At 41.5% G+C, this 27,125-nt stretch overlaps 1 protein-coding gene across 8 annotated transcripts; it reads left to right on the plus strand.

Moving 5' to 3' along the window:
* Positions 1 to 1,634: 1,634 nt before the first annotated feature.
* tp53bp1 (tumor protein p53 binding protein, 1) lies at positions 1,635 to 26,987 on the plus strand. 8 transcript variants are annotated; one of them, XM_088295788.1, is made up of 29 exons: positions 1,635 to 1,774; positions 11,214 to 11,423; positions 12,559 to 12,646; positions 12,742 to 12,847; positions 12,929 to 12,981; positions 13,055 to 13,180; positions 14,213 to 14,264; positions 14,347 to 14,498; positions 14,649 to 14,775; positions 14,864 to 14,958; positions 15,315 to 15,502; positions 16,736 to 17,717; positions 18,522 to 18,638; positions 18,721 to 18,903; positions 18,994 to 19,060; positions 19,200 to 19,298; positions 20,219 to 20,462; positions 20,742 to 20,801; positions 20,908 to 21,060; positions 21,250 to 21,473; positions 21,721 to 21,870; positions 22,041 to 22,435; positions 23,828 to 24,019; positions 24,219 to 24,398; positions 25,083 to 25,283; positions 25,361 to 25,455; positions 25,530 to 25,726; positions 26,432 to 26,568; positions 26,645 to 26,987. In XM_088295788.1, exons 2-29 carry the CDS (start codon positions 11,244 to 11,246, stop codon positions 26,860 to 26,862), a joined length of 5,061 nt encoding a protein of 1,686 aa, XP_088151914.1. In that variant the 5' UTR covers positions 1,635 to 1,774; positions 11,214 to 11,243; the 3' UTR covers positions 26,863 to 26,987. The 8 variants fall into 8 exon arrangements, with proteins under 8 accessions (XP_088151914.1, XP_088151917.1, XP_088151918.1 ...); XM_088295791.1 differs by having other exon boundaries at positions 20,745 to 20,801; XM_088295792.1 differs by having other exon boundaries at positions 19,203 to 19,298.
* Positions 26,988 to 27,125: the final 138 nt, after the last annotated feature.

Consider the following 27,125-nt stretch of genomic DNA (forward strand, 5'->3'; position numbering starts at 1 on the left):
GGGGGGGGGCAATACCACAACCCCAAGAACAAACATTAGCCGGCTAATTTACTATTCAAATTATTATGGTGGTAAGTGTTTCGTCAGACCAAAGTGGGTTAACGGTTTGACTTCCCCTTTGTTCTCTGTCTCTCATTCTTCTCCACAAACGTGCCCAATGCAAGTAAGTATGCACAGTTGGTAGTGACGCTTTTGACACCTTCTGAGGCAATTTTTGAGATAAAATTTTAGCTGCCGCATGAACACATCACATGCACGAGGTACGATTGGTGGGCAGGATTAAAATCTACCTCCAGCCTTTGTTAATCAAACCCCCTTTTAAATGTTGTCACGCCGCCCTCACCCCCTGCCTCCAAAATGGACTTCCGGCCGGGCCGGACCTATCCGCCCCAGGGACGGACTGCCCAGCTCTGGTGAACAAGCTGCATTTCCGTTTCACAAATGATTTGAAATTACAATTACTGCAATATTACAGTGAGTACAAAAGTTTTTTCCTTTTACTCACTCCATCCATGCCTGGGGGCAGGGGGCGTGTTGGAGGCGTGGGGAGCGCAAATAATTCGGTTTTTTTTTATGAACAGGTTCAAATGATTCAGTTCACTGAAAATAACTGCCATACCCAGTTTAGGGCCGAAACCTCTGATCCTAGAATACCTTCTGAAAACAGTCATCCACAATTTGTCTTCAGGATGGCCGAGTGGTCTAAGGCGCCGCGTTCCGGACCCAGTCTCCCCAGGAGGCCTGGGTTCGAATCTCTGGCTGCCAGGATGGCCGAGTGGTCTAAGGCGCCGCGTTCAGGACCCAGTCTCCCCAGGAGGCCTGGGTTCGAATCTCGAATTTCCCCATTGTGGGACTAATAAAGGGCAAATTATTATTATTAATTATTAAACCTGTAACATGCATGTTTTGCATGCATGGAGGGCCTGAGCTGAGATTTGAACCCACAACCTCTTGACGGTGAGACAGATGTGCCAATACCCACTACCGGGTCTTTTGGATTGTTTATTTTAAAGTGGGCGCTGCAGCTGCCCAATAATTTCCAAGGATGAGTCAGCAAAACCCATCGCAAACGACTCAGTATAATATACTGGCCTCTGCTGGTAAGAGTGTAAAGTGCAAGACGTTTTCGTCGAATTCAATGTGATTATAGGACTCTTCAATTTCCCCCGTGCAAAATGTAATCGAATTAAATGTTCTTCTTCACTGTTCTTTATTTCCTAATTCTATTGTTTACAATAGTTGTATTACTGAAATAAAAACGTTTTTGGTAAAATAGGCCAGCAAATGAATCTTTATCTTGAAGAGATGGAGGGATGTAGTGATCTTTTCATTTTGCTTATGACGAGAGACGAATAGGTGCAAAATTGAGAACCCAAATGAGAACCCCCAATTATTTTAATAACTTACTAAGGTGCATTAGCAATTGTTCTTTCATTTGACATTTTGTATCAAATGTGTGTATATATCTATATATATATATATATATATATATATATATATATATATATATATATATATATATATATATATATATATATATATATATATTATTTTTTTATTATTATTATGTATTTATTTGTTTATTTATTGATTGATTTATTGATCGATTTATTAATTCATTCTAATGCCATCTATGTAGTTAGACCGTGTGCGTGTACTCCGCACCTTGCCTGTTGTCAGAGGAAAGGAGCAACTGAGCGATGGAGGACGTGTTTTCCCTGCGTGCAACGGGACACTGAAATACACGTGTGGAACATTCGTCTTGTCTTCTAAGGTAATGTCGTATTGTTCCTTAATTGTTGCTCGAACTACGTGCAAATGAACAATGGATGTGCGGAGTCAAATACTCCCCACGTGAGATTCAGCGCGTGCGCTTGTTCCAGTGGAGGGGGGGCGAACGTGAGACATTTTGCGGAATGGCTGAGCATTCATGTTTCAACGTTATTTGGCACTATCCCGAGCAGTAGATATGACGATGAAGACGTTAAACTTGACTTGCAATGTTATGTTGTCTTGTCTTATATTCTGTAGACAATGGGCAGAAAAGGGTCAGCACGATTGTAATCGCTCCCATTCATTGTTTCTCCCTAAAATAGGGTTTATATCGGTTTACCTGTGAACCAGAGCGACTGGATGGGAGATCAGCGTTCAGCAAATTATTAAAACATGACAGTAGACAAAAAGCTTTGGACACGCCTCTGAAACAATGAGACCATGACCATTATTCCTCTCTAAATGCAAAAATCAGAGATTAATTACTGTGGAGTGGCTGATTTGGATTATTTTTGTCATGACCCGTGTCGGTCATGTCAGGTGTGTTTGTTATTGTTTTTGTCACGTTCCTTCCCCCACGCCATGTGTTTGTTTTTGTCAGCTGAGTGGGGCGTTTCCCCTCAGCACTCATTCCTCACCAGCCACGCACCTGTTCCCCGTTACCGTCACACACCTGATCCCCATCTGCTCACTTAAGGACTGGACTAGGGGGTTAAGATCGCGGACTGTCACGGCCGCTCACTGCTCTCGTCTGGTCTCGTCCCGCGCCCGCGCCCGCGCCCGCGCCCGCGCCCGCGCCCGCGCCCGCGCCCGCGCCCGCGCCCGCGCCCGCGCCCGCGCCCGCGCCCGCGCCCGCGCCCGCGCCCGCGCCCGCGCCCGCGCCCGCGCCCGCGCCCGCGCCCGCGCCCGCGCCCGCGCCCGCGCCCGCTCTCGACCCCCCGTATTTGTCACGGTCCTTGGTCCCCGTTATTTTGTTCAGTCTAGTCACGTTTAGTTTGTCTGTGTTATGTTTGCACCTGGCCTCGTTTGTTTGTTTCTCCCAGCACCTTGTTTGTCCATTTTAGTTCACTCATTAAAATCCTCTTAAGTTAGCCCTTGCCTGGCTTCCCCGCTTCCTCGCATTTTGGGTCCACCCCCTCCTCGCCGTACGGCGATCGTGACAACGCCTCCTCCTCGCCCACCGGCGATCGATCCTGACAATTTTAAATTAAACAATGGCTACAAACGGACCTTGCTGATGTGTTAGTTAAGTTATATGGCTACGGTCGATTATTAATAAGATAGTTGTTGCATATCAATTTTAATTTTTTATCAATTTAGTTGTCAATTAATTAGTAATTTTTGACACCTCCAATCCCCAAATCATGCGCATTAGGTGAAGACAAAATTTTCTCTAGGTGTGAATGGTTGTCGGTACAGGATGTACCGTGTGGTGTTGTTTTGGCAGGCATTTTAGATTTAGTCTTAGTCTTTTGGACAAAAATGCTTATTAGTTTTAACCATTTAGTCATTCCTATTCGTTATAGTTTTAGTTGATGGAAACTAAACAAAATGTAGTTTTAGTCCAGTTTTCGCAAATTTAGTTGACGAAGACTCAAAAACGTTTAGTCCATTTGAGTTCAAAATAGGCATACAAGATTTGTACCCAATAGCAAAGACTTTCTGATCGACTACTAAGGATTATGCATTTCAAACAGATTAAAGTGGTAACAGTGGAATCAATGCTCATTGCTTCAAAATAAGACGAGAAACAAAACATTTTGTTTGGCACTGTTGTGGCTTTATTTCACTTAAAGCAATATTAAAAAAAAGTTTTAACAACAGACTTGTAGTAGACTTGTTCTAACATAGTAACACAAGAACAAAGTCCAAAGGCTATCTTGATTACATGTGCAATAGGAAATGATGTCATCAGTTTTGACCACCTGACGGACCACACGCTAACAATTTCGTCCTGTCTCGTCTCCAAAAATTCATGTACGTCATGTCACGTTTTCATCATCAAAGAGCCACGTTTAGCTTGTCGTCTCGTTATCGTCATCAAATAAAGGGGGGTTAACGAAATATTTTCATCGTCGTCACCGTTGACAAAAATAACACTGGTGCCGTGTGATTGGCTGCCAACAATTCCAAGGTATACCCACTTCTTGTCAGCTGGTTCCAGCTCACCCGCAACCCTACTGATTTATGGTATGGATAATGGTTGGATGCATGCCTCCAATCTTTTATAAATCCCTTATCACACTGAGCGGCAAACAATTGCGAGTGTTTTCGAAGGCAGCGAATCTTGCTTTCATGTCAGAGTTCATCAGGGTTTGTTGAATGATGCAAACGTTCACAAAACGTTCGCCAGATGTTCACCACTAAAATTTTGTACATCTTCATGTTCAATTCTCGTTACGAAGAAAAGTACAGGTGAAGGTCTGCCCAACGTCTGATAAACGTTTGGCGAATATTTGCGACCTTGAATGAACCCTGACGTGAATACGCATTTTTCTACCTTCACCGACAGTTGGAAATAATTGCCCCTCAGTGGGATAGGGGCTTAAGGAGTTCGGTGAAGGTCATTTTCTGTGCCTGGTTAGTGCAAAAAGCACCATAAGCCAATCAAACGGCTTTAGAGTGAACTAGAGCAGACAAAAACATCCTTCTGGGCGAATGGAGAAGAAATTTGCAGACAAATTCCCAGGGGCATTGCCATCATTTCAGAAGCGGGGCCAGACAAATATTTCTGGAGCATGCCAACTTTTCAGCAAATGAACATCCTCTCGCATTCAGCTGCTCCTCTCCATTAGTGATCTAAGAACTAAATAAACAAACTCTGGTCGAGTTTAAGCACAATGACAGTATAGCAGAAGTAGACAAATAATTGAATGTCCAACGGCAACACGGAACACATTGATTAGAATAGTTTGCTTTTTTGTGCCATGTTTGTCTGATCTTCAGTACATGTGATCACATCTAGCTGATGTGTGTTCATGAAGCATTCACGGGCAATGTGGAAAAATGAGTTATGGCACATTAGAAAGGAATTGAATTGTTTCAATTATTGTGTGTGTGTGTGTGTGGGGGGGGACAAAGAGCAAATATTGGGATGCTGATGCCTTTGTCCTCATTCGGGTCATAAGGGTGACCTGGAGCCTTTTCCAGCTGACTCGGACTGAGAAGTGAGGTCCACCCTGGACTGGTTGTCAGCCACTTGCAGTATTTCCATCCGTGTGCTGCAATTTAGAGCAGACAACAAATTATACAAAAGAGGCCTATTTACGTTCAGGAGCTGTTCACTTAGCGGCTTTTTCTTGATTTCATGTGTATGGCATGTTGTAAAGATCCTATCAAAACAACTTCCTTTGTGCTTCCTCCTTCCAACAGTAGCTGCAAGGTAATTTGCATAAACACTAGTGTCTCAAGATGTGCAGCGTCTCCGTGGAAACTGAGGGTGTCAAATAATGATAGAAGTGATTTGAATGAATGTTGCTTGTTAGCCCTCAAAATTAAGAGCAGAGTTGCCATTTGTATGCCGCAAGATACAGCATGTCACATTTGTGTTTTTCCACTAAAATAAAATAATTCTGAATGACATACCTGCGCTTCATTTTTGTCTGACAGGAATATTTCAACAATTTATAGGATATGACAACGATGTTCATTTAAATGTAATGAATATAATGCTGTTTAAAAAGTATTTCCCTCTTCTCAAACTCTTACTTCTTGCATAGTTTCCCACTTAAGTGTTTTAAGACAATCAAACAAATGTAAATGTCAGTGAAATACAACCGAAGATTTTTTTTTTAAATTAATAATAAATGAAAGCAACACTTAAAGGGTCCATCCAGCCAGAATGGTCCATTTTTTCAATAACAAGCTCAATCCATCCATCCATTCTTGCTCTGCATCAACCTCACTATGGTTGTTTGTGGGTGTGCCGGATGGTTTCATAATCAAAATTTTCATCAAGGCGCGGCAACCGGTGTGGTCGTGAAGCTCGCTATGCGACATTTGTGTTCCCAAAGACCACCTCCGAGGTTCGATGAGGTCTTCATCTGAAATTGACAGCATGGAGCCAATTTTGTTGTGCTTATGCCTTTGAAGCTAATTGTTGCTCTCACCCATATTGTTATCCTACTGTTTGCTGGGGAGGGCACGGAAGGGGATGAACATCCATGCCCACCTGCAGGCTGTTGCGGCCTTCAACTACACGCCGTCTGCCTCCTGACACTTGACAAAACTTTGGCATTGCTAAATGTCCCAAATATAACCAGTCAGGGTTCAGGTGCACAATCTTGCTCTTGTCCACTTCAGCCGGTGTTAATGGAGAAGAGATTGGCACGATAATTTTGATTTTGTGATCACATGAGCTCACGTTTGATGTCAATAAATCCAAACGATTGTGCAAAATGCTTTTATGCTTTCACAGGTTGAAGTGGGCAAGAATAGTCATGTGCATTTACATTTTGGTGGCGACCAGTCGCCGTTTCAGACAAAGCAGGCAATATTACCTCACTTGCCTCCCTGCTGTGACGTAGACAGTTGAGACAATCCGAGCTCCAAAATGGGGCGTGCCAATTTGTCGTAAATCTCATCACAAAAAATCTTTAAAGGGGGTGAATTTGCAAAACTATTATATAAGTGCCAATGTTAACCTCAATCAAGCGTCCCTTTAAGAACTTTCAGTTTTCGTTAATTATGGCTGCTCCAATGGACAAAAGTGGGACTGTTTTGCCTGAAGCGGAACACATTTCCTATGAAAACCAGCGCATAGCATCGTGAAATCTGATCTCCCGGTGGTCTGCAGTTAGACTGTGTTACATTTCTGTTTCCAGTGGCTGTATGAAGGATGAATGAGGTGTCTCTAAACAATATCATATAACGATGTTTAACGTTTAACATTTGGTTTTGAACCATATTCCTCCAACACGCCCCTCCTCTTTCCTCACCTTACTCGTGGGCGATTGACGCACTGACGAGTTTAGAGCCTTGAAACAAATAAATAAAACACATGTTGGATGATTTCACAGTAGACACACGTACAGCTACCGGCAGGAAGGTGCCGCATTGCTTGAATACCCACCCTGCACAATTTGCATGATTAGACATTTCAGTCCCTCAGGAAAAGTATTACTCTTCATTCGTTTCTTCACGTTGTATTGTTTCTTCTGCTGTTAGAATTCCGTTATTAGAAATGTATATGGAGAATTATACATAGCTGATGTTGATTAGTCAAATTACTTTGTTAATCTGTTATTGTCACTGTGGTTTTTGAACGACTAAAATGCTTTTAGTCATTTAAAGATGACAGTGACAAAGTGACAATATGACACAGGACATGAAGGTATTCTTGGCTTGACTCAAACTGCGTGTTAGCGTTTGTAGTCGTTGCATTTTTTTCTTCTTTATAGAGTACTTTTGAGTTTGTGGCGCGGCTGGGTCATTTTGGAACTCCGAACTATCAAGCTGATCGCAATTTATCGCGACCACGAAAATTTTCGATAGATAACATTTACAATATCATTTTGATTTGAGCGTCGAAAGCTACTTACTAGTCCAGCAGGAACAAAGCCAAAAGGTAGTGTCGATCGCTCTTCTCTCGTCAACTTTGAGCTCACGCCACCGAGTGACAGCCTTCGTTTAAATACCTCTAAGAACGTTTATTAAACAACTTGTGATTTACAACATGTAGAAACTTTTTTAGATCTAAGAAAATAGACAACTTTGTTTTAAAAGTTAAACATAAAGTGCAGGGAGCTACCAGGCCCGGCTGCAAGTCTTATAGTTACATGAAAACAAACACCTGTCGAAAGTTGACTACAGCAAATAGGTTTCTAAAAATCCACAAGAACTGAAATTTTTATCTTTCACAAATCTTATTTTAAAATTCCAAAACAGAAAAGCTCCTCCTCAACACAGCAACTAGCCAGAAAAATAAACATCACATCAAAATGGCTGTTTATCCTCTCCACTTTTTGTGAATGTTCTGCCAGCAGAAAAGAAGAAAAAGTGACATTTTTTGCTCTAAATGTTTCTTTCACTCGTACTTTGCCGTCAATTGTTGTATGGAGCGGTGATTGTTTTCAAGCGCTCTATAAATAAAGTTGAATTTTCTAGTAGTAGCTTTTCATGACATGTGGCTTACACACAGACACGCATAAACTGGCGCTCACTCACTTCTTACTCTTATCACCATTTCCCTCAGTATTATCATCAACTTTACTTATCTCTGGAGCCATGTCGTTCAAATAGCAAATCATCTCTGCAATGTTAGAATAGGGAGTGATTCGTTTTAGCCTCAAGGCAAGGCAGCTTACTGTGGCGAGCAGAACTGTCCCTTATGTTTATATGACTTAAAAGAAGTCTAATGTTTCAATTGGTTGTGAGTTGCAGTAGGCTGACATTTATTATCATTCCGGAAAAATGTGTTGCCTTACCTCCCTCTGTTCGTGGCACCTCTCCCATAGTGCGTGTGACTCGACGTGAAAAAGCAAACAGGCAGCTTACTGCTGATTGGCTACTACCCTGTGCTGTGGGTGAGGCAATCTGCTTCTGCAGGCAGAGGCACGAGCACAGCAGAAAAAAAGAAAAGTATGCTGCAGCGAGCCAAAATAAACCAACTTTAAAATTTACCGCCCTTTGAATAAAAAAAACAAATCAAACGCAGATGTCGATAATTGGCAAAATGACAAATTACCAGCGCCGATAATCGGCCCGGGCAATAATCTGTCTGTGAAAAAGTACTCGTCCCCTAAACCTTTCTTTGCCAATTTGTTTTAATTCAGCAACACTGGATGGTTTTCAAGATTCAGCGATTTTTTTTCAAAGTCATGCCAGGCATTTCAGGCGGATTCAAGTCTGAACTTGGGGCCCATTACCATTTCTTTATCTAAAAGTCATTCCCCTCCCCCTTAGCCTTTTTGGGCAAGGCCAAAACAAAGGGTAAAAACGGCACCATCCTTATGAAGAAAAGCCCATTCGACACAGCTTAGTGGTCCCTCCACTTGGCTAGATCCTCCTTGGGGAAGCGGTGATACCCCGTCTCCAAACCGCTGTGTGCTTGATTACACCCTACAAGCAACCTGTTCACGGAAGAATCCAGCAAAAGTCAAACCATTCTGCAACAGTTAAACTATAATCATTCAGAGCATGTAGCGTAATGGAAAGAGTGTTTCAGAGGATGAAGACAAGATGGAGGTCAACGCTTTTCAAAGCACTCCAAGTGAGGCCCACTTATACACCTCAGGTCTCATTTTTGCACAATGTATGCATGGACACAGGAGCCATATTGGATCCCAATTAGCATATTGCAGGAAATGGCATTGACCTTCTGTCGCCATGGGAACCAGCTGCATGCCATGAAACATCGGGGAACACCACATGGAATGGGACAGATCGGCTGATCAATATTTGGGTTAGCGTCAAAATTACGCGTTGTTTGAAAAAAAAAAAAAACACGGAAATAGCTCAGTTATTGACAGATGCAATGAACTTTTGCTAACCAAGGATACAAGATATTATGTGGTAATACCGAACTGTATTTCACAGTAACTCAACATTTAACAGCATTTTCGAATATGACACATTTTTATTTATCTCAGTAAAATAATCAAATTCAAGTTTCTTTATGAGTTCACAACTTGTTTCTGAAATGTAATGCTGGGCATTTGTGAAGTATTGAGTGACATTTGACACTAGAAATGGAATTACAGTTCTCAGTCTCTGTGTCATGCTGCATACATGGAGCAAAATAAAAAAAAACACACAGCAAAAAAAGTACATTATTATTGTAAATATAGAATGGGGAACTACAGTGTTTACGGATTCAAAGGAAGCATTCTGGGCGTTCACAATTTAGCATTCGGTCTGGAGGAGTGACGTCACACATGTTTTGATGTAAATAGCAATGGAGGAAGAGATTCACATTTTCAAGCAGGAAATACAGTCACTCTTTTTAATTTGTGTCAGCTAAAAAATGGTACTTTCTTGGTTCTCAGTCTCAGTGTCTTTTGAAATTTTAAAAGTAAGTAATTTGTTATGCTGGTGTTATGCTTTTTTATTGCTGCTGTTTCACGACAGAATATAAGCTGAAGTTCGAAAATAATTACAAAACATGCCTGGTCTGTTTGCTGTTAGACCTCGTTCTTGAAGTGCACTTTTATTTTTATCATTGAAATAATATAAGACAAGGGTCAACAACGTGGCGCACGCGGACTCCAGTTAGCTCCCAAGGACCATATAAGTAACTCGTGGGCTTGTTCTAAAAATATCTCACTATTGAAGGCGCATTTGAGTTTTCAGGAATGTTGTAGAAGTGATGATTTGGAAATGTGAATAACTGAAGAGATTTATGGAAAAAGTGCGTTGCATATTGGTGTTTATCTGTTTCCTAAATATTGTGAAACATCATTAACATGAACATTGTCTTCACATAAATTCATTGACTATTAATAATAATGAGGATTGTCACTAACAATTAACACATCTTTTTCAAATTGATTATATTATTGATTATTCTATCAATTACTCTGGAAAGCACCCCACCCCCAGCTTTGAGGCAAAAATTTCTGTCAACCAATTTTTCTAGTTGATTTAGCCAAGTTCTTTGATTGTTAGCTTACACTACAAGCTATTAGAAAAAGGGTAAATCATATGCGCCAACTTCCTGTTTCTAGGACATTGTCTTCACTTTTAACTACACTGAGATATGAGATGTCATCATTTATTTGATGTCAATCCTCCACTTTTAAAATAAATGGAAGAATTGTTGAACAAACAATTACTGACTGGCTTTCCATCAATTTGTTGTGTGTATATGATAACGTAATGTGATCATACATTTATATGGGTTCACAGTCGGAAATCATAACTAAGATTTGGCCCGTCCACAAAAAATAGTTTGACACCTCAGTCCTATATGTTATGTCATTACATAATTGTAATTCAGATATTCATGGTAACTCCTTGCGGAGGCAATATAGACCTCATTGTACTTTAATTTTGTGCCCCGCCCCCTTTACTAAGACCTAAAAGTAAGGAAAAAGTAATAAGTAATACATAGACTGTAATACTGTAAAGAAGCGCGTTCCTTTTAAAAGAAAGTAACTAGTAATGTATTACATTTTGGAAGTGACTTGCACAACACTGTTTAAAGTACTAACAAATGTCCTCTAACCAGCAAACCAAGCAAAGGTCTTGAGTGACGTCACAGCTCCGATCAAGCCAATCGGCTTCCTCCCAGCTCATTTTGCCGGGCTGAGCAGGGGTGTGTATTATTTGTGTTTGTGCCAAATGAAAGAGACAATAGTCGACACATTAAGTACATAGTGCCTACTATATGCGGCTCAATGCAACGGTTGGCGAGTTTAGCTGAAGTGCGACGACTGTTCCCAAAAGCAAAAATAACAAGCGACGACTCGATCGTTCACACATGTTTCTTTGTGTGTCGTCAGTGAATGTGCTGGTGATCACGGGCCGACCTCATGGATCCCGACGGAAGTGAATTGGACTCCAGCCTGCCGCAGCCGGAGAACCCGTGTCTCATCGTGGAGGACTCCCAGCCGGACAGCGTCGCCTTGGAAGACGACCCCGAGAGCAGCTACCGAGCGGTGCTGGCCCGACGTCTATCAAACCTGCAGCCCAGCGCATGCAGCCCGGTCCTGGTAAGCGGCGTCGCCAAAAGAAACATGTCGAAACATTACGCCTTGCTCGTCACAGTCATTCAACAGACAGCTATACGGAGGCCGGGCTCTTTTATTTACAGTGACGCGAAACGAGCACTGGAAGTCACCGTCTTGTTGTTAGGCCGCAAGACGTCTTCGTGCTTCGTGCTGGTTTGATTTTAACAGACTGCATTCTAACCTCCGTACGAGCATAACATTAGGTACGCTTCCACAATTGATCAAGACTGCAAGAGTAGCCATGCCGCCTTTCTGAAGAAAATCATGTTTGAAAAGGTACCGATTTATTGACAGTGATGCCATGCACTTGCACAGCTCTTTAAAATGCAGCATAAGAAGAATTTATTTGTTTAATTATAAGCCTGTATCTGATTGCGTCAATCAGTGTTGTTGTGTGACAAAGTTGAATTTGAAACACAGCAATTTTGGTGATTCTGTTATGTATTGTGTGGTGTCAGTACTATATAATAACTGCATTTAAATAATACAATATTTTCCTCAATAGTTGCATATAGACAGGCCAGTTCATGGCGTTAACATTTTACAGAATATGATTTGAATAATACAGGTCATGTGTTCCCCTTAAGGTGCTGCTGGGGGGCAATAGGCAACAAAACTATAAAATTGATTATACGATTAGGGAGCCATCCCATTAGTTGCTCACCATTGGAATCGTCATTATTTTTTGATTGTTTACAGCACTCCTGGTTCTATTCATAAATTATCACTGTTAATATCTGAAAACGATGGTGCCCGACCTGTTTTGTGTACCCCTGAACTCTTTCATCATACAATGAGTACCCCACCATCTCTCTGCTATGATATAATACAATACTTAAAACATTCACCACAAAAAATGGAGCTCATTTGAATATATCCCCTTTAATAAACAGACATTACATTTTTAATCAAGAACAAATGAAATGACAAAATAATTGCATATTTTTTGCACAACAATGCACAACATTTAAACACAAAAGTAATGCATGAAATGTCATTGATATTTGTCAATCATTTTTGTGGACACAGACGCCACTCAACCAATTGTATACAATAATGTTGTTGTTTTTTTTTTTTTTTGTCTTAGCATAACATAAATAATTACTTATCTTTCCAGGAGCTGATATCGCCACCACTAGGAAGTCGAGGCTCTCAGACTGATAGCCAATCAGAGAGCTGTTGTAGTAACAGCCAGGCTGGTCCTGGTAATTTTTTTTTCTTCAACAATTTAAGCATTCACCCGCCGTGTATTTGACAGCCTAACAGAAACACTTGCGTTGTTGTATTTGTTTATCTCCAGGCATTCTTGCTCTGCACAACCACAGTTCTGAATGCCAAGAAGAGTGTCAAGAAGAATGTCAAGAAGAGAGTCAAGTTCTCACCATCAACCCTCCAAACAAACTAAAGTACCCTCATTGGTCATTGTTTTTGCAGATTGCTCATGCTCAGTCAGACAAGTATTTTTAATTTCCGTCTTAATATTTCAGGAGTAACTTGCCAATGGATTCGGATTCCACCACACCCTGCGAGCAGTCTAATGGTAGGGCCCTTATTACATTTCTACGAAGCCCCAGCATTGAAAACGGTTATGTGATACAATTTTTGTCTTTCAGATGGAGACTCGCAGTTTGGTTTCCTTGCACTTTCTCAGAGTCAGAATTTTATTGATGAAGTGACCAGCCAGAAGGGAGATGAGCGTGACAAGCCTCGAGCAGTCAGTGAGACACACTCCAAACTAGGTACTGAGAGGTTCATGACGCATAAAGAATGTGATGCTGAATGTTTTTAAAGATTATTTAGTTTTGTTGTTTCTTAAAGCAAAACTGACAATACCTCACTTATTTGCGAGGGATCAAAAATGAGCTCTGCTGGCAATAGCGAAAACAGCAAGTCATTGAAGCCTCCCTTAATTAAAAAAAACAACTAATAATTGCCTATATTATTAGTTTAATCTAGTGTTTTTTTTTATCAGTGGGCATAGCTTCAGAAAACAGGTGAGCCATAATTGGTCGTAATATGAGCCGTGGCTCATATAACAGTTCTAACAGTTGCTCGGGAGCAACTGTGATGTCATTTTCAGCCGACAGAAAATGACAAAATGGCCGCCCCCCGAGATGGCTAAAAGATGGTGGATTTTGCTGCTTAACTCATTCACCAAACGCAATGTAAATCTTAATGCCATGTTTAGAGTGAAGGCAAGTACAACATATTGCAAATAATTTTATGGGGTTGACTTCCTGTCACTGATCGTGCCAATTTATATTGTTTTTTCCACTGAAACAATTTATTAGTGTCTGTTGTACACCATCTTCCCTTATATGGAGTAATGAGTGCCTCGAATTAAACGAACTTCACTGTTTGCATCGAACATTCAGAGTATATTCTCAGTATCGTGAATCGTGATTGACAGGTTAGGTTTATCGTTGATGGTCCTGAGATTATAATGCAGACAAATCTGCATTATTTGAGTAGCACTTACAGATATACCTTACAAGGGAAAATGTATGATTGCATTCTTACCCATGAAATGTGCATGGAGCGCCATTCTTATATACATCGGTGAATGTTGCTCACAAAGGAGCTCTGGGAGTTTGTGTGAATGCTCAGACACATAGAAAATTAGTGGGAGCATTGCTGAAGACTCTCATAAGCTTTTATTGACAACCCAAGCTAAACTAGAGCTGTATCACTTCAAAGTGTCGAAATTAACTTGAAGTATGTCTAACCTTCAGTGTAGTTCTGCCTTCTTTGAGTGCCGCCTTTTCTTTCAGAGCACAACATCAACCCTGTGACGTCACAGGATCTGATATGCAAAGTAGTCAGGTATAAAGCTAATTTTGATTTGGATTTGTTTCCATTCATCTGAGATGAATGTGCCAATTCAAGGTTTTTGTATCTCCTCAAGATCTGAGGTGAGCTCCAGCAGCCAATCAGGTCAAACACTGAATGGTCAGGTGCTACTGCACTCACAGTGCCTCAAGGAATCTGCTGAGCCGGAACAGCGGGACCATGAAATAATGTCATCTCCGCAGGACATGTTTGAGGTTGACAAGACAGGTGTGTCCATTTGCATGTGGCACACATGGAGAATTCAGTAGATATTCTTTAAGATGCAGCTAGCTTTAGTTATTAGAGTTAATAAACAACTAAAGTTTGTTGTAAAATTGTTTGATGAAATGTGGTTTGTCGCTGTTGTGCTGCTCCCAGGTGCTGCAGTAGACAGTACAGTGTCCGAGCCAGAGCAAAAAGGTTACCCCACCTCAACACCAGCCAACACCCTTCGGCTCTTGCATCTTTCTGGACAGGAAACAGTCGCACCGCCGAGCTTATCCCAGTAAGTCGCGTAATAATTCTACATACTTTTGGTGTACCAACAACCACCATAGAGAGATCTGACCTGAAATTTTCATTTCATCCCCTAGGAGCTCAGTTGATTATGTTGCGCCGACCCCTGACAATTTTCCCTATGCACCTTTGATTGTCCCCAACTCACCAACTGGAGAAGAGAGCCAACATGGTGAGGGAGCGTTCTGTTTTTATCAGAATTTTACGTTGTTCACATACAACTGGCCGAAGTCCCCTCAACTCTTAAATACATATTTAATATAAATATTGAAACTTGGGCGAGCATACGCAGCACTGGCTTGGTCCCATTCGCGTGAATGAGAGCTGCGGACGAGGCTCCCTCTCGGTCACCTGGCAGCTGTGACTCTGGCTGTTCTTTATTTTGGAGAAATGAATCTAATTTCACAGATTTTTTTTTCTTTGCCGGTATGACTGTGAAATGGATATTAAGCAAAAAAAAATCTTAAATGTATATTGAAGAAACCTGTAGGATCCCTGTTTTGAGATAAGCAAGATTTTCTTCGTCAGGTGCCGACGAGCCCATGGATACCTGGCAGCCTGCAGAAGAGCGAGCTGCTCTAAAGGAACAAGTGCCAATGGAAACCGAGGGCTCTTTTAAGCCACAACCGCCCACTTCAACTCCTATATCCCAGAGTTCTCCCGGTTTTGTGCTAGAGCAGCCTCTGTCTTTACCCTCTCAGCCCGAATTCTCGCACGTATGTACCACATTTTTGAATCTCATAAAACTTGCTGTTGTGCGTTTTGGGGTCCAACAGGCCATTATGTTATGTACTGTATTGTTTGAATGACTTTAGCCTTATCAGTCAAAAAAAAATACATCATGAAGAAGAAAAAGAAAGTGTATATGATAATTTGCTCCGGAATACAAGTCACATTTTTTGGGGGAAATATATTTGACAAAAACTGAGACCAAGTACAGTAGAGCTCGGACTACAAAATCCATGTTCACTTTGTTTTGGCGACAGCGAATGAGTGCCAATTGGTTCAAAACTTCCCCTTTCAACTAATTAATTAATTGTTTTTTTTTTTTTTTAGTTTAAAATGTCTTGCCTTAACTAGCACTGTAGCACAGGTAGAATCATGGTGACTTATTGCGCTTTTTGGTGCTGTAAATAGAAAAGCCGTAGTTTGCCAACTGCCAAAAGAAAATAGTACAAGAACTGGGAGAATTAGTAGTCATTGCAACTATTGTGGGATGTATCTCTAGTTTAGCATCTGGCATCTTCCAGAACAAGAATTTCCTATTTACAGCACCAAAAGGTGCAGTAACCAACCAGGATTCTACCAATGGCCACAATTAGACACGAGATTATAGTTAAGGTAAACTGTTAAAAAAAAAAACAAACTCGGAGGATAAGTCGGAGAAGAAGCCAAACTGAAAATAGTGTGACTTGGTTACAAAAATACGGTATTGAATTATCTTTAATCTTTCAATTCCCTTGATGCATGAATTCAGCCTTTGTCTCAACTTTTTCCATCCACTACCTAGTGAGAACTGCTTCTTGTATACACTGCTTCACTTAAATAAGGATACAAAAAACATTGACTCTTTTACAAATCAACAACATTATGTGGCTTACTGTATGACAAAATGCGCTTTTAAATGTAGACTATTGAATTGTAAATGTGCCCTAACAAAAATTTATTTTTGATGTTCTGCAAAAATAACACACCATTAATAATCCAGCAAAACAAAAATTAAGATTCTCAAGAATCTGTCACAAAATTTGAAAGAGTTGGTCTTGTTTTTACGGGGAAAAGTATGACAACCTAAATTATCAAGAGAATTTTACCGGAATGTTTTACTACTTACTTATTTCTGGCTCACTTTGTATTGTGCAAGTGTCCCAAATTCTGTGTGAGTGAATTTATGCCCTTTAATATCTCATGCTTGATTTTTTTTTTTTTTCATTGTTACTCTTTCTCAGGATGTGTTTGTCCCAACACAAAGTCAGGAGGCTCAGCAACCATCGTATAACAAGACTGACTCTTCCTCTCTTGAGTCTCCGCGCAAGGAACCGTCTCCTGCTTTCACATTGCCTTTGCAACTCTCTGTGAACAAGGACGACGACGACGACGATGACAACGACGACGACGCGGAAGAGATCATGGAGGACAGCCAGGCCACACAAATAGAAGAGTTGGAAGAGCACCCTGGAGTACATCCCACAGACTCTGTCGTTTCATGCTCCGATCAGATGAGCGAGTGCAACGGTGTCCGCACTGACTCACAAAATGACTCCAGCTCCAAAGTTTCGACTCAGCCGACGCCTTTCTTAAATGTACCCAACGTGAATGCGAAAGGATGTGACACTGTTATCAAAGAGCCAAGCCCTCCTAATGTGTCTTGTTCACAATCCAAGGTTGAATCTTCCGATGGGATTGTCAACAGCTGTATGCTTGAGACTCCGTCAGACGTGACACCCTGCAGTCTGCAATCACAGTCAGTGATCTCTCTTATGTCTGTTCTGGAGGTGGCAAAGAGTGTCGTGAATGCAGCACAGAGTGGCGAGAGTCCTTCTCAATCACAGTCGCAGAACTCTGGATCGATTAATAGTCAGAAGAGCAAAGTTGAAATTGATGAACCTGCAGATATTGAAGAAGAACCTGCCTTAGAGGAGGAGGATGAGGCAATGGAGGATGAGAGTACTTTAGGCCAAGGAGCTTCTTCAAGTATTGCTTTAGTCCTCTCTCAAAGCGAGCTGATGTCTTCTGGTGACAAGGAGGATTCAGATGGGCGCATTGTCACAGTTACAGATAGAGACTCACAGGCTCCTCCCAAAACACTTTTAAAAGGCACGAGTTCCATTTCAAGCTCAGGCAATCTGTCTCCATCCACCAATGGCCATGAGCCCTCGGTGCGAGAATCCGAGGGCCGAAGAAACAAGAGCTTCAGTGATAGCTCAGGAGGTATGATGGCCACATCTGTAAATTTGTATTTGTGATAACAGCTAAAATGTCCTTTTCAGCCTATAAGTCTCGCCTTATTTTCATAGTTTTGCCGGTCATGCGACTTTCACTCCGGTGCGACTTGGGAAAAAAAATGGAAATTAGTGCTCCGTTTGGTTTGAAACTTCTTCTAACTGCTGAGAACTTTTCTTTTTAATTTAAAATAGCTTACCTTAACTAGAATACTGTGTCACATTGTGGCCAAATCTGGAATCCTATTGAGCCTTTTTGATGCTGCAAGTAGTAAATCCTTGGCTGGGGTTTGTTTATGTAATAGGAGGCAGCACTCACATTAGTTGCCATGACTACAAGTACTACTTCCTTTCTGCCTTTTTCTTCATTCATGCCTCAACTTCCGCTTGGCGGTTGGCAAATATTTTTGGTGCATTATCAATCCCGTCTTTAGCATGCAGCATCCACCACAACAAGGATTTGCAGGCAGGATTTTACTTTTTGCCACAATGTGACGTGAGATTGTAGTTAAAATAAACTATTTTAAACGATAAAAAAAACTCAAGTTCGTTAGAAGCGAAATTTTCAAATCTGCCATCAACATAATTAGGGAACAGGGATTTTGGGTGGCAGTCATAGCGCCATTATTTTTTTATTCAGAATTTGTAGAATGTTTTCCTCCAAAAATGTGACTTGGCAGCGATATTGAGTTTTTTCCATGACGCATTTTTTGAATTTTGTGATTTATGCACCAGAGCCAACTTAACGTCTGAAAAATGTTTTAATTTTTTTTTTTTGTTTGTTTTTATGCAGAAATGTCCTTCCATTTCACACTCCCTAAAGACGGTGAGTTGATCGGTCCAGTTGTTGGAGCAACTCCTCCTCTAATCAACCAGTTGAAGGCGGCACTGAGACACAGCACTCCCATTGGTGTGTTCCAATCAAAAACGTACAGAAAAGGCAATCGTAAATATCAAGTAGTGACATTATTTTTGTTTTTCATTTATCTTAGAGACATTTAACGACAAGTCAGACGTTGCCCAGGATGGCGATGCTGATGTGGTCATGGCAGCCCAAGATGAGCTGGAAGAATGTGGAAACGGGTTGGCAGAGAAAGGGGACAGTAGGCTGAGTTTGAGAATGAAGTTAGTGACCCCCGTTGAAGAAGGAAGCTCAGAACGCTTCAGTCTGCAGAGTAAGAGCCATTTGGCCTGCCGAGCATATTCTGGCTTGGTTGTATCCATGGAGATGCTGCATTCACACGATTTCAACGCTTCCTCTGCAGAGCCAGCACTATCAGAGGAGGATGAATCTGTTGCCAAGGTTACCACTGTCGTGAAGGATGAAACCAGGTACCATAGTTTACAATCTTCACACTTAATACTACCTCATGCACTGGGAATAAGATGTTTTTATTTCACTTTGGGAAAAGGTAAATAGATGAGTCACATTCGGTGAAAACAATTACAACAATAATGCTTTCTGTCCCAGCAGTCCGTCGGTGTTCAGTCGTGTCAGGCAAGTGCACAGACGACAGGACGCTGAGGATGAAGAGGACAATCTTCCTGCAGGCGACAACACACCTCTTAGGTGAGCTTCGATTTCTGTGTGTGCAATTGTCAAAGGAACTGTGATTGGTGCGAGCACACAAATGATCTTTCTTCCCATTTTCATTGACGTTTGCTCGAACATGCACTCACTGGGCATTTTATTTGATATTTTATTTTGATAGCTGCTAGAGGAAATTTTCAAAACACATTTTATTTCATATATATTTTTTAGGAATGTTTTAATAGTTTTAATCTTTACCCGATGGCAGATCAACATTGAATGTTTATTTAAACAGGAATTATTAAGTTCCCTTGTGATATATTTTAGCTGCCATAATTGGGTCGTCTTGTGTATGTGTTTGGGGTGAGGAATGAGCGACCTACATTTGCTTATCATGCCGCTGGGCATATGGTTATTTGAAGCACTACATGCATATGTTCTTGGGACACGCTTTGAAATAGGGTGAATCTTTTTTTTTGTGTGTGTTGCTGCATTTTGTCATCAGCAATGTGAATTTTATTCACCACAGACGAGAAAAAAAACATTCAGCATTTGAAACCAATTTTAAAAGGTGTAAATTATAATCTGTGCAATTAAGTTGAGAAAGAAGCGTTGTGACGAGGAGACATATTTTAAACAGTACAAGTTGTGGAACAGTCTTATTAGTATAACATCTAAGCTTTGCAATGTTTTCAAAAGTGAGCACTGTAAAGCAAGGGCATTTCTTGTACACATTCCTCTTCAGGTCATCTTATGAAGTTTTAGATCTAGATCTAGGCTCTAGTTTGAGGCATATTAAAACTATAATTTTTTGTAGCCATTCTTTAGTAGTTGATTTGCTTGCGTGCCAAATTCAAAGTTTTTAGGCAAAAATGTCCTATTAGCGAGATTTGCAACTAACTCTTAAGTCCCTCACTTATGTCTCTGAGGTTCTCTAAAAAATGTTTTTGCTTCTGTAGGGGAGAGCTGTTCAGCTCACCACAAAGAAGTTCCCAGACTTCATCGCTAGGATGTAACAGCCTGCCTCCGAGCCAGTCTGAGGCGTTACAGCCGGATGTGTTGCCATTGCTACCGGAGGCTGCCAAAGAAACGGAAGCTGAGCAATCTGAAGAAAGGCTAGGACCACAGCTGCCCACTTCAAACCACAAGGAAACATCCCAGCACACCTTAGACAACACTATGGCTGCTACCCCATCCGACAAGGTTCTTCTGTCACATTTTCATGCCTTATTATAAGATCTTATTTGGTTCATATTTCACTGGTCAGTTTATTCCCCCTTCCCCATATTTTCTAAATTGGCTTCTACTTTGAGTTAAATCTGAACATGACCTCAATAATGCTTCTGCTATTGGATAGATAACTGGATTCATGTTTTGTAATAACTGCAATCTTGCGTCCTATGCATCTAAATCGATGAAATAGATTATTACATTAATATTTTGTGTTGTATTTTCAACAAACTTGTAATATATGTTTATCAGCAGGCAGCTGGCCAGAAAGCCGGACCCTCTCCAACAATGCCGTGCTCGCCAGCTGGCAAAGTGCGTATGGTTGTTGTTGTTTTGTTTTTTTAGTTTAGTTTTTTTTTTTTTAAATGAAGAAGCATCTTTTTAAGATAATTGAATAGCTAATTAGGTTACTTGACAGGGCGAACCAGAGACCTCATCCTTTCGAAGAACTTCTGGGCCCACCCACCGCAGACATGTGCGCACCATCCAGGAAGTACGGACCACCATCACACGGATTATTACAGATGTTTATTATGAGAATGGCAAAGAGGTGGATCGCAAAGTCACTGAGGTAAGTGATGCCACTCTTTTTTTTTCCCACCCATGCATGATTTCCCATCATGGAACGTGATAGGTCCTATAATGGTGCAATGGTACACTGACCTGGCGACCAGTCCATTGTGTAGTGCTCCTTTTGCCAAGTCAACTTTGAAAATGTCGTCATATATAAAATCCCAAAAAAGGATCTTGTCATTGTTAGGAGAACGAGGACCCAATAGTGGACTGTCAGATGTTGGAGAATGACATTTCCCCGTGCCGCACCATCAGCAGTTCCCTCACCTCCGGAGACCTCGGTGACATCAGCTCCTTGTCCTCCAAGGCCTCCAGCCTGCAGCAAAGTTCTGGGGGAGCGAGCAGCACCACCACAGGTCTCTCCAGGCCAGAGTTCATCATGCCGCCCAGCCGAAGTGCCAAATCCGTCAGGTACTGCTTCATCTCTGATCTGCGTATTGACTTCTGGGATTTTCTCTTTCATTGTGCAGTATCAGTGAAAAAAACTCCCTTTTCTTTTCCTGTGTCACTCCTTTACCTTCTTTGACTAACACCCTAATCTCTCAGTGATTCACTGATCATGCCTGTATCAGGTGCAGATTGCTCCCATACACCGATCTGCGGTCGCTCATTATTTGCAACCTGACTGTCTCCATTTGTCCCCTCTGTGTGTCTGCAGTCCCAAAAGGGGAGGCGGGCAGAAACAGAGGGGTAATAGGGGTCAAAGGGCAGGGTCAGTGGTCACAAAGGACAAAGGTACCACTGAGTCCGAGGCTTTAGTTTCGCGCACCCCTAAAGGACGCGCTAAACGTGGCCGACCCCCGTCCAGGTGAGTCCTCCCAGAGGCTCACCATGCATGTTCACACAACTTTGCCTAAAACCTGCTGTAATCTAACACTACACTTTTCTTCTCACTAATATTCTTCATGTTAGCTGTTTATTCCCATTGTCAATTTTCAACATGTAGTTTGGTTTGACCGAGTCTTCTGGATCTTGCAGGGAAGGAGGCGGTGCGAGCTCACTGCCGCATCTTAGCGCTCAAGGTCAGCCCCTGTCCTCTTCAGAGGATGAGCCTTACACACTCCCCCCTCGCGTCCCTGTCACCCCCACAGACGATGAAGTCCCGTGCCACTCCAACTCCCTCCAATCGTCCCCAGAGGAGGCGAGCTTAGCCGGAAGTAGCTTTGTAGGACTACGTGTGGTGGCCAAGTGGTCGTCCAACGGCTACTTCTACTCTGGCCGCATTGTCAAAGATCCCGGAGAGGGAAGATTCCGCCTGCGATTTGATGATGGCTATGAGTGTGAAGTGGCGGGAAAAGATATCCTGCTGTGTGATCCCATTCCAATGGAGACTGAGGTCACTGCTTTGGTGGAAGATGAGTTCTTCAGTGTAGGTAGGTGAAGTTACAAGATCTAAACTCGCATCAGCCTATTTTCTGCTGCATTACTCCTTTTGGGTTTGACACAGCTCTGATTTCTATTGGTGCTTTTTGATTGATAAAGGTCAGCGAGGGATTCATGTATGACAAACCGTTATCATAGTAAATGAATGGCATCAAAACCGAGCTGGTTAAAGGAGATTATGGATAACACAGCACATGACACATTGCTGGAATTCTCTGGTTGCTCATCAGCCGGAGCCGATTCATTATCATTGTAACATTTGAGTTGAGGTTGTGAGAGATCTTCTACTATATACTTAAGAAGTAAGCATGTATGTCATCCTAAAGGCACCCTTGCGGTCTAGAAACTGAATCTGAATATCGATTTGAATGTTAATTGCTTAACTTGAATATTTGAATTGAAAACTGAATTATTGGATTACATAAATTGTAGATTGAAAATTTCAGATTCAAATGAAATAATTATGCAATTTATGTATTTCAATAATTCAGTTTTAAATTCATTCATTCATTTTTCAATTCAAATATTCAAGTTAAGCAGTTCACATTCAAATCAATGATATTCAGATTCAGTTTCTAGTGGCACAAATATCAGCCCACACGTGTATCTTTTTTTTTTTTTTTAATTTTATTAATTTAATCTAACCTGTGATGTTTCTTGCTTTTAACAACATTATTCATAAGACAAACTACGACATTATGGACAGCGGCCCTTTTTTTCAGCTTTCTCCTGGTCTGTTGTCAACTGACTGTGTTCTCAAACAGTCGCCAACAGAGGGTGCTAACAAACACTGTGTAATGCTCCCAGTCAGTCAGGAGGACTACTCAAGATGTTGAATCAGCTGATTTTGGCAAATGCTGATGTTTGACGCTTGTTTTTACATTTTCTTTTATGTATCCTAACCATTTAAAACAGATGTACACTGGCCTCATCCTTTGCCACTTACAAACGTGTATAATTTGACCATGTGTCCTTAATTAGGTATGAATATTTCTTTATTGTTTTTATTACACATGCTGCCCGATGGCAATGTTGGCGTCACCGAGCTGGACTTTGTGTTGTTCTCAGATTATAAAGAATTTTTGAACGCCAGAATCTTGTGATTTTAGAACAAGAGAACAAAACCGCACATTCACCAAGAATCACTCTTGTAGCCAATGGTATCAGAAAATACTCTTAAATGATCTTGCTTCTCTGAAACAGTTGCTATACATTACTTCACTTCTAATATTCCTCAGTCTTTTCTAAAAAAAAATAATAATACAGCACCTTCATTGTCGGCAAGCATGATTTGTAATAAGTAATTTGTTCAAAGTGGAAAACCCAATGAGGCAAGTTGGGTGTGAAATCAGTTTGCTCAAGTGTATCTCTCTTGTTTGTAGGTGTGGTGAAAGATTATAGAACAGAAGGTCAAGACCTCTTCTATAATATAGAGAGGGAGGGCCAAGAGCAATGGTACAACAGGACGTCAGTCATCCTCTCCCTGGAGCAGGGAAACAGGCTGAGGGAGCACCATAGCCTTGGTCCCTACGAGCCCTCTACACCCCTGGCCAAGGCGTCTGACATCAGCCTCGGTAAGGCACGGAAGCACATGCACACGTCGCAAGACAGCATAATTAGCCTGGATAGAGAATGCCAAGCCGAAATGTCAGAGGAATTGAGGGTTGCGAGGCAGACGAAATATTAAAAAAAAAAAAAAAAGACAATGGATGTGTTGGGCTTAACCACAAGCATGTTTTCCTATTAATGACACAATCCCCGTTCTTCATGCAGATAATTTGGTGGAAGGCAAAAGGCGCCGCCGAGGAGCCGCCGGGGTTGCAAACACTCCTAACCACAGTTCATCCAGCAGCCCTCGTAACGCAGGCCCCTCCAGTAAGAGAAGGCTTCGGACTTTGGATAACGACAGCTCGCCGGCCAAAAGAAGCCGCAAGAGTGCCAGCGCCAAAGCCGGTACAGAGACGCTATCACCAAAAACATGAGTGGAGGACATGTCATATTTTTATTTTAATTTTTAATTCTATTTATTTTTCATATATATATATATTTTTTTATAAAATCAATACATGTGATTTTATTAGATTTTAACCATCTTTATACTTCACCGTTTTTTTAACACTTTAACACAAAAATTGTACTAATGGAAATAATTCAATTTTTAATCGGTTCCAGTTGGTGCGTTTTAAAATATTTAAGCATATTGAATCCGTTTTTAACTTTGCACTCCTGGGCTCTTTTTCAATCAAATTATATTTTTGAAATGATTGCTATGATGCGATTACCAGATGTCATGTGTGTGTTGGAAGTGATAATATGTGTGTTTTGTGCTGAGCATTACTACTGAGTCATATCAACTCAAGTCCTCCCACCCCCGTGCCGTTTGCGGGCTGCTGCTGAGGCTTATTTGGTAAATGAACTAAGTGGCACTGGTGGTGCTTTGTTGGTGGTGGTTCAAAGGTGGAGGGAAGATTGGGAAAAAGCACATTGTCTGTAACATCACTGGCGTTTCATGTCGAAACACTACAATTTCATATTAAACATTTTTCCACCTGATTTGGGTGAACGGATTTTTCCATTTTTCTTTCCAAGTTTGATACTGTATATACTACAACATGAATGTACCGTGTTGTCCTTTAGCTCAGCGGGTCGGTGTGTGCAACACGTCTGGCAGCGGCACAGATCTTGCCGCTCAGCCGTGCGTTCCGGCCGAGTCTCACGGCCCAATGCCACATAACGCGTCTCTCTTCATGGGCTTCGCCTTCATGCTGACTGCCTCGTCTGAGAGCGACCGACTGAACAATAAGTTCACTTGTGATGAGGAGGAGGAGCAGGAGGAGGGTGAGGCCCACAATCCTTTCCTAGTGGAACCATCCCGGTGGCTGGATTGACATTTCTTGTTTCTATTTTCCGAGTAGATTATGTGCAGACCGGCCCATTTAACAAAGCATACACCGAGTCTCAGCTCCTGGCAGGTGGAGGCTTTGTCCTGCCAGACTTCAATGAAGAACAGGCAAGTGCTCTGATGATACGAAATGACTCATTGGTTTTGAATTCGTCCTCACCTTGCTACGGTGTTCCCCTCAGTGTAAGGCGGCCTACCAGAGTCTTCTCATCGTAGACCAGCACTGCCGTACCAGGAAATACTTGCTGTGCTTGGCCAGCGGTGTGCCATGTGTCTCGCATTTTTGGGTGCGAGACTGCTGCAAAGATAACAAACTGCTCAACTACAGGAACTATCTGCTGCCTGCTGGTTTGGGACCAGATGGTGCCACCGTGGAATGGTAAGAGAGAATGTTTGTAAATCTGAGTATTAGCCTGGTATCTCTCCAGTAGGCCACTTGATAGGCGTCTCAAGATGTGATACAATTCAAGGATGGTTTATTTTAAAGCGGAACAGCCCCTTCGATTCAGTGGGATTACGATTTGATGTGTTGCGGCTCAGCTCGAGAGGGTGTGATGCAATAGGTTTCTTGTTGTCACTTTACAATATGAATGAATTTGTTAGTAGGTTTCTATTAGAGTAGCGGTTCCTTCAAAGATAAATCGCTAATAAAAGATCATTCGATTCATGTCTCGATATATTAAGTGGAACGATTTGGTTTAATTCCATGCACTCATCTTTCAAAGCAAAACTTTGCTTTCTTTATTTTGTTACACATCTACTGGCTGTACATTTGCTGTTACATCTCTTTTAGTGACGATTTGTTATTTTAAAAAATTAACAACAACGTGATTAATAAATTAAGAATTAAAAAAAAAAATCTTAAATTATTTCACGTTTTTTTTCCCCACATCCTGTTTAAATTGTTTATGAAGTATGATATGATGTTCATCCAAAGAACAGTTTTTTTTTCTACTGTGCAGTGCCCAAAATAACATTTCTTCCAACTATTCTTTTTATTCATTGCTAAGAAAATAGAACATCATTGCAAGTGAAAGAAAATGTTGGCTCATAATTCTCAAACAGTATGTTTTTTTTTCCTCAGGCATCCCCGCTGCAGTCCCTTCAAGGACCTGCATTTTTTCCTGGTGTTCGAGAAGCCAGTGGAGCTTTGGGCCCAGCTCGTCACCATGGGCGGCGCTTCTTCCGTCCGACATTTCCAGTCCGACAAGGACGGCTCCGGTAAGAAAACTGGAACTGTTGCAATATTCTGTTTTAACTAAGTGACCAACATTTAGATTTCCCCCTTCACTTGTAGACGTTCCTGCAGGCAAGTATGATGTTGTGGTGTCAGACCATTCCTGCCCACCACTTATTGAGAAAAATGTGACGTCGCTTCAAGTCCCACTGGTGTCTCCTGAGTGGCTTATCCAGAGTGTCATCTGTGGGGAGCGCCTTGATTTTCAAAGCAAGCCTCAATATCACCACAATTACTCCTCCTTGACATCACCATCAACATCATCGTCATCATCATAATATTCATGGAAACTGCCTTCAACTGTGTTCACTCGCTAGCATTTGTTCGGTTGCATGCCTCTACTGTACATAACGTCATTGTGTGTTTTTATGGAAGAATAAATGTGAGCCTTGTTTCACTTTGATGGATTGCTTTTATTTTTTACACAAAATGTGACATGCAATACGGTTTCAATATATTTACAGTTTATAGAAAATGTTTCAAAACGAACTATTGAATTCTGGTTGTATTGAACCATGCTGAGACTTGGCAGCCGCCTCCA

The sequence above is a fragment of the Idiotropiscis lumnitzeri genome, chromosome 5 (genome assembly GCF_059441095.1).
Source record: "Idiotropiscis lumnitzeri isolate Australia: NSW breed Sydney's pygmy pipehorse chromosome 5, RoL_Ilum_1.0, whole genome shotgun sequence".
NCBI classification, from domain to species: Eukaryota; Metazoa; Chordata; class Actinopteri; order Syngnathiformes; family Syngnathidae; genus Idiotropiscis; species Idiotropiscis lumnitzeri.

What these genes read in the sequence shown, in the direction of transcription:
- tp53bp1 (XM_088295788.1), top strand. Translation starts at nt 11,244, where the DNA reads ATGGATCCCGACGGAAGTGAATTGGACTCCAGCCTGCCGCAGCCGGAG. An exon ending in GAGACACAGCACTCCCATTG is followed by an intron (nt 18,639 to 18,720) that starts GTGTGTTCCAAT and finishes CATTTATCTTAG; the next exon opens with AGACATTTAACGACAAGTCA. An exon ending in GTCCGACAAGGACGGCTCCG is followed by an intron (nt 26,569 to 26,644) that starts GTAAGAAAACTG and finishes CTTCACTTGTAG; the next exon opens with ACGTTCCTGCAGGCAAGTAT.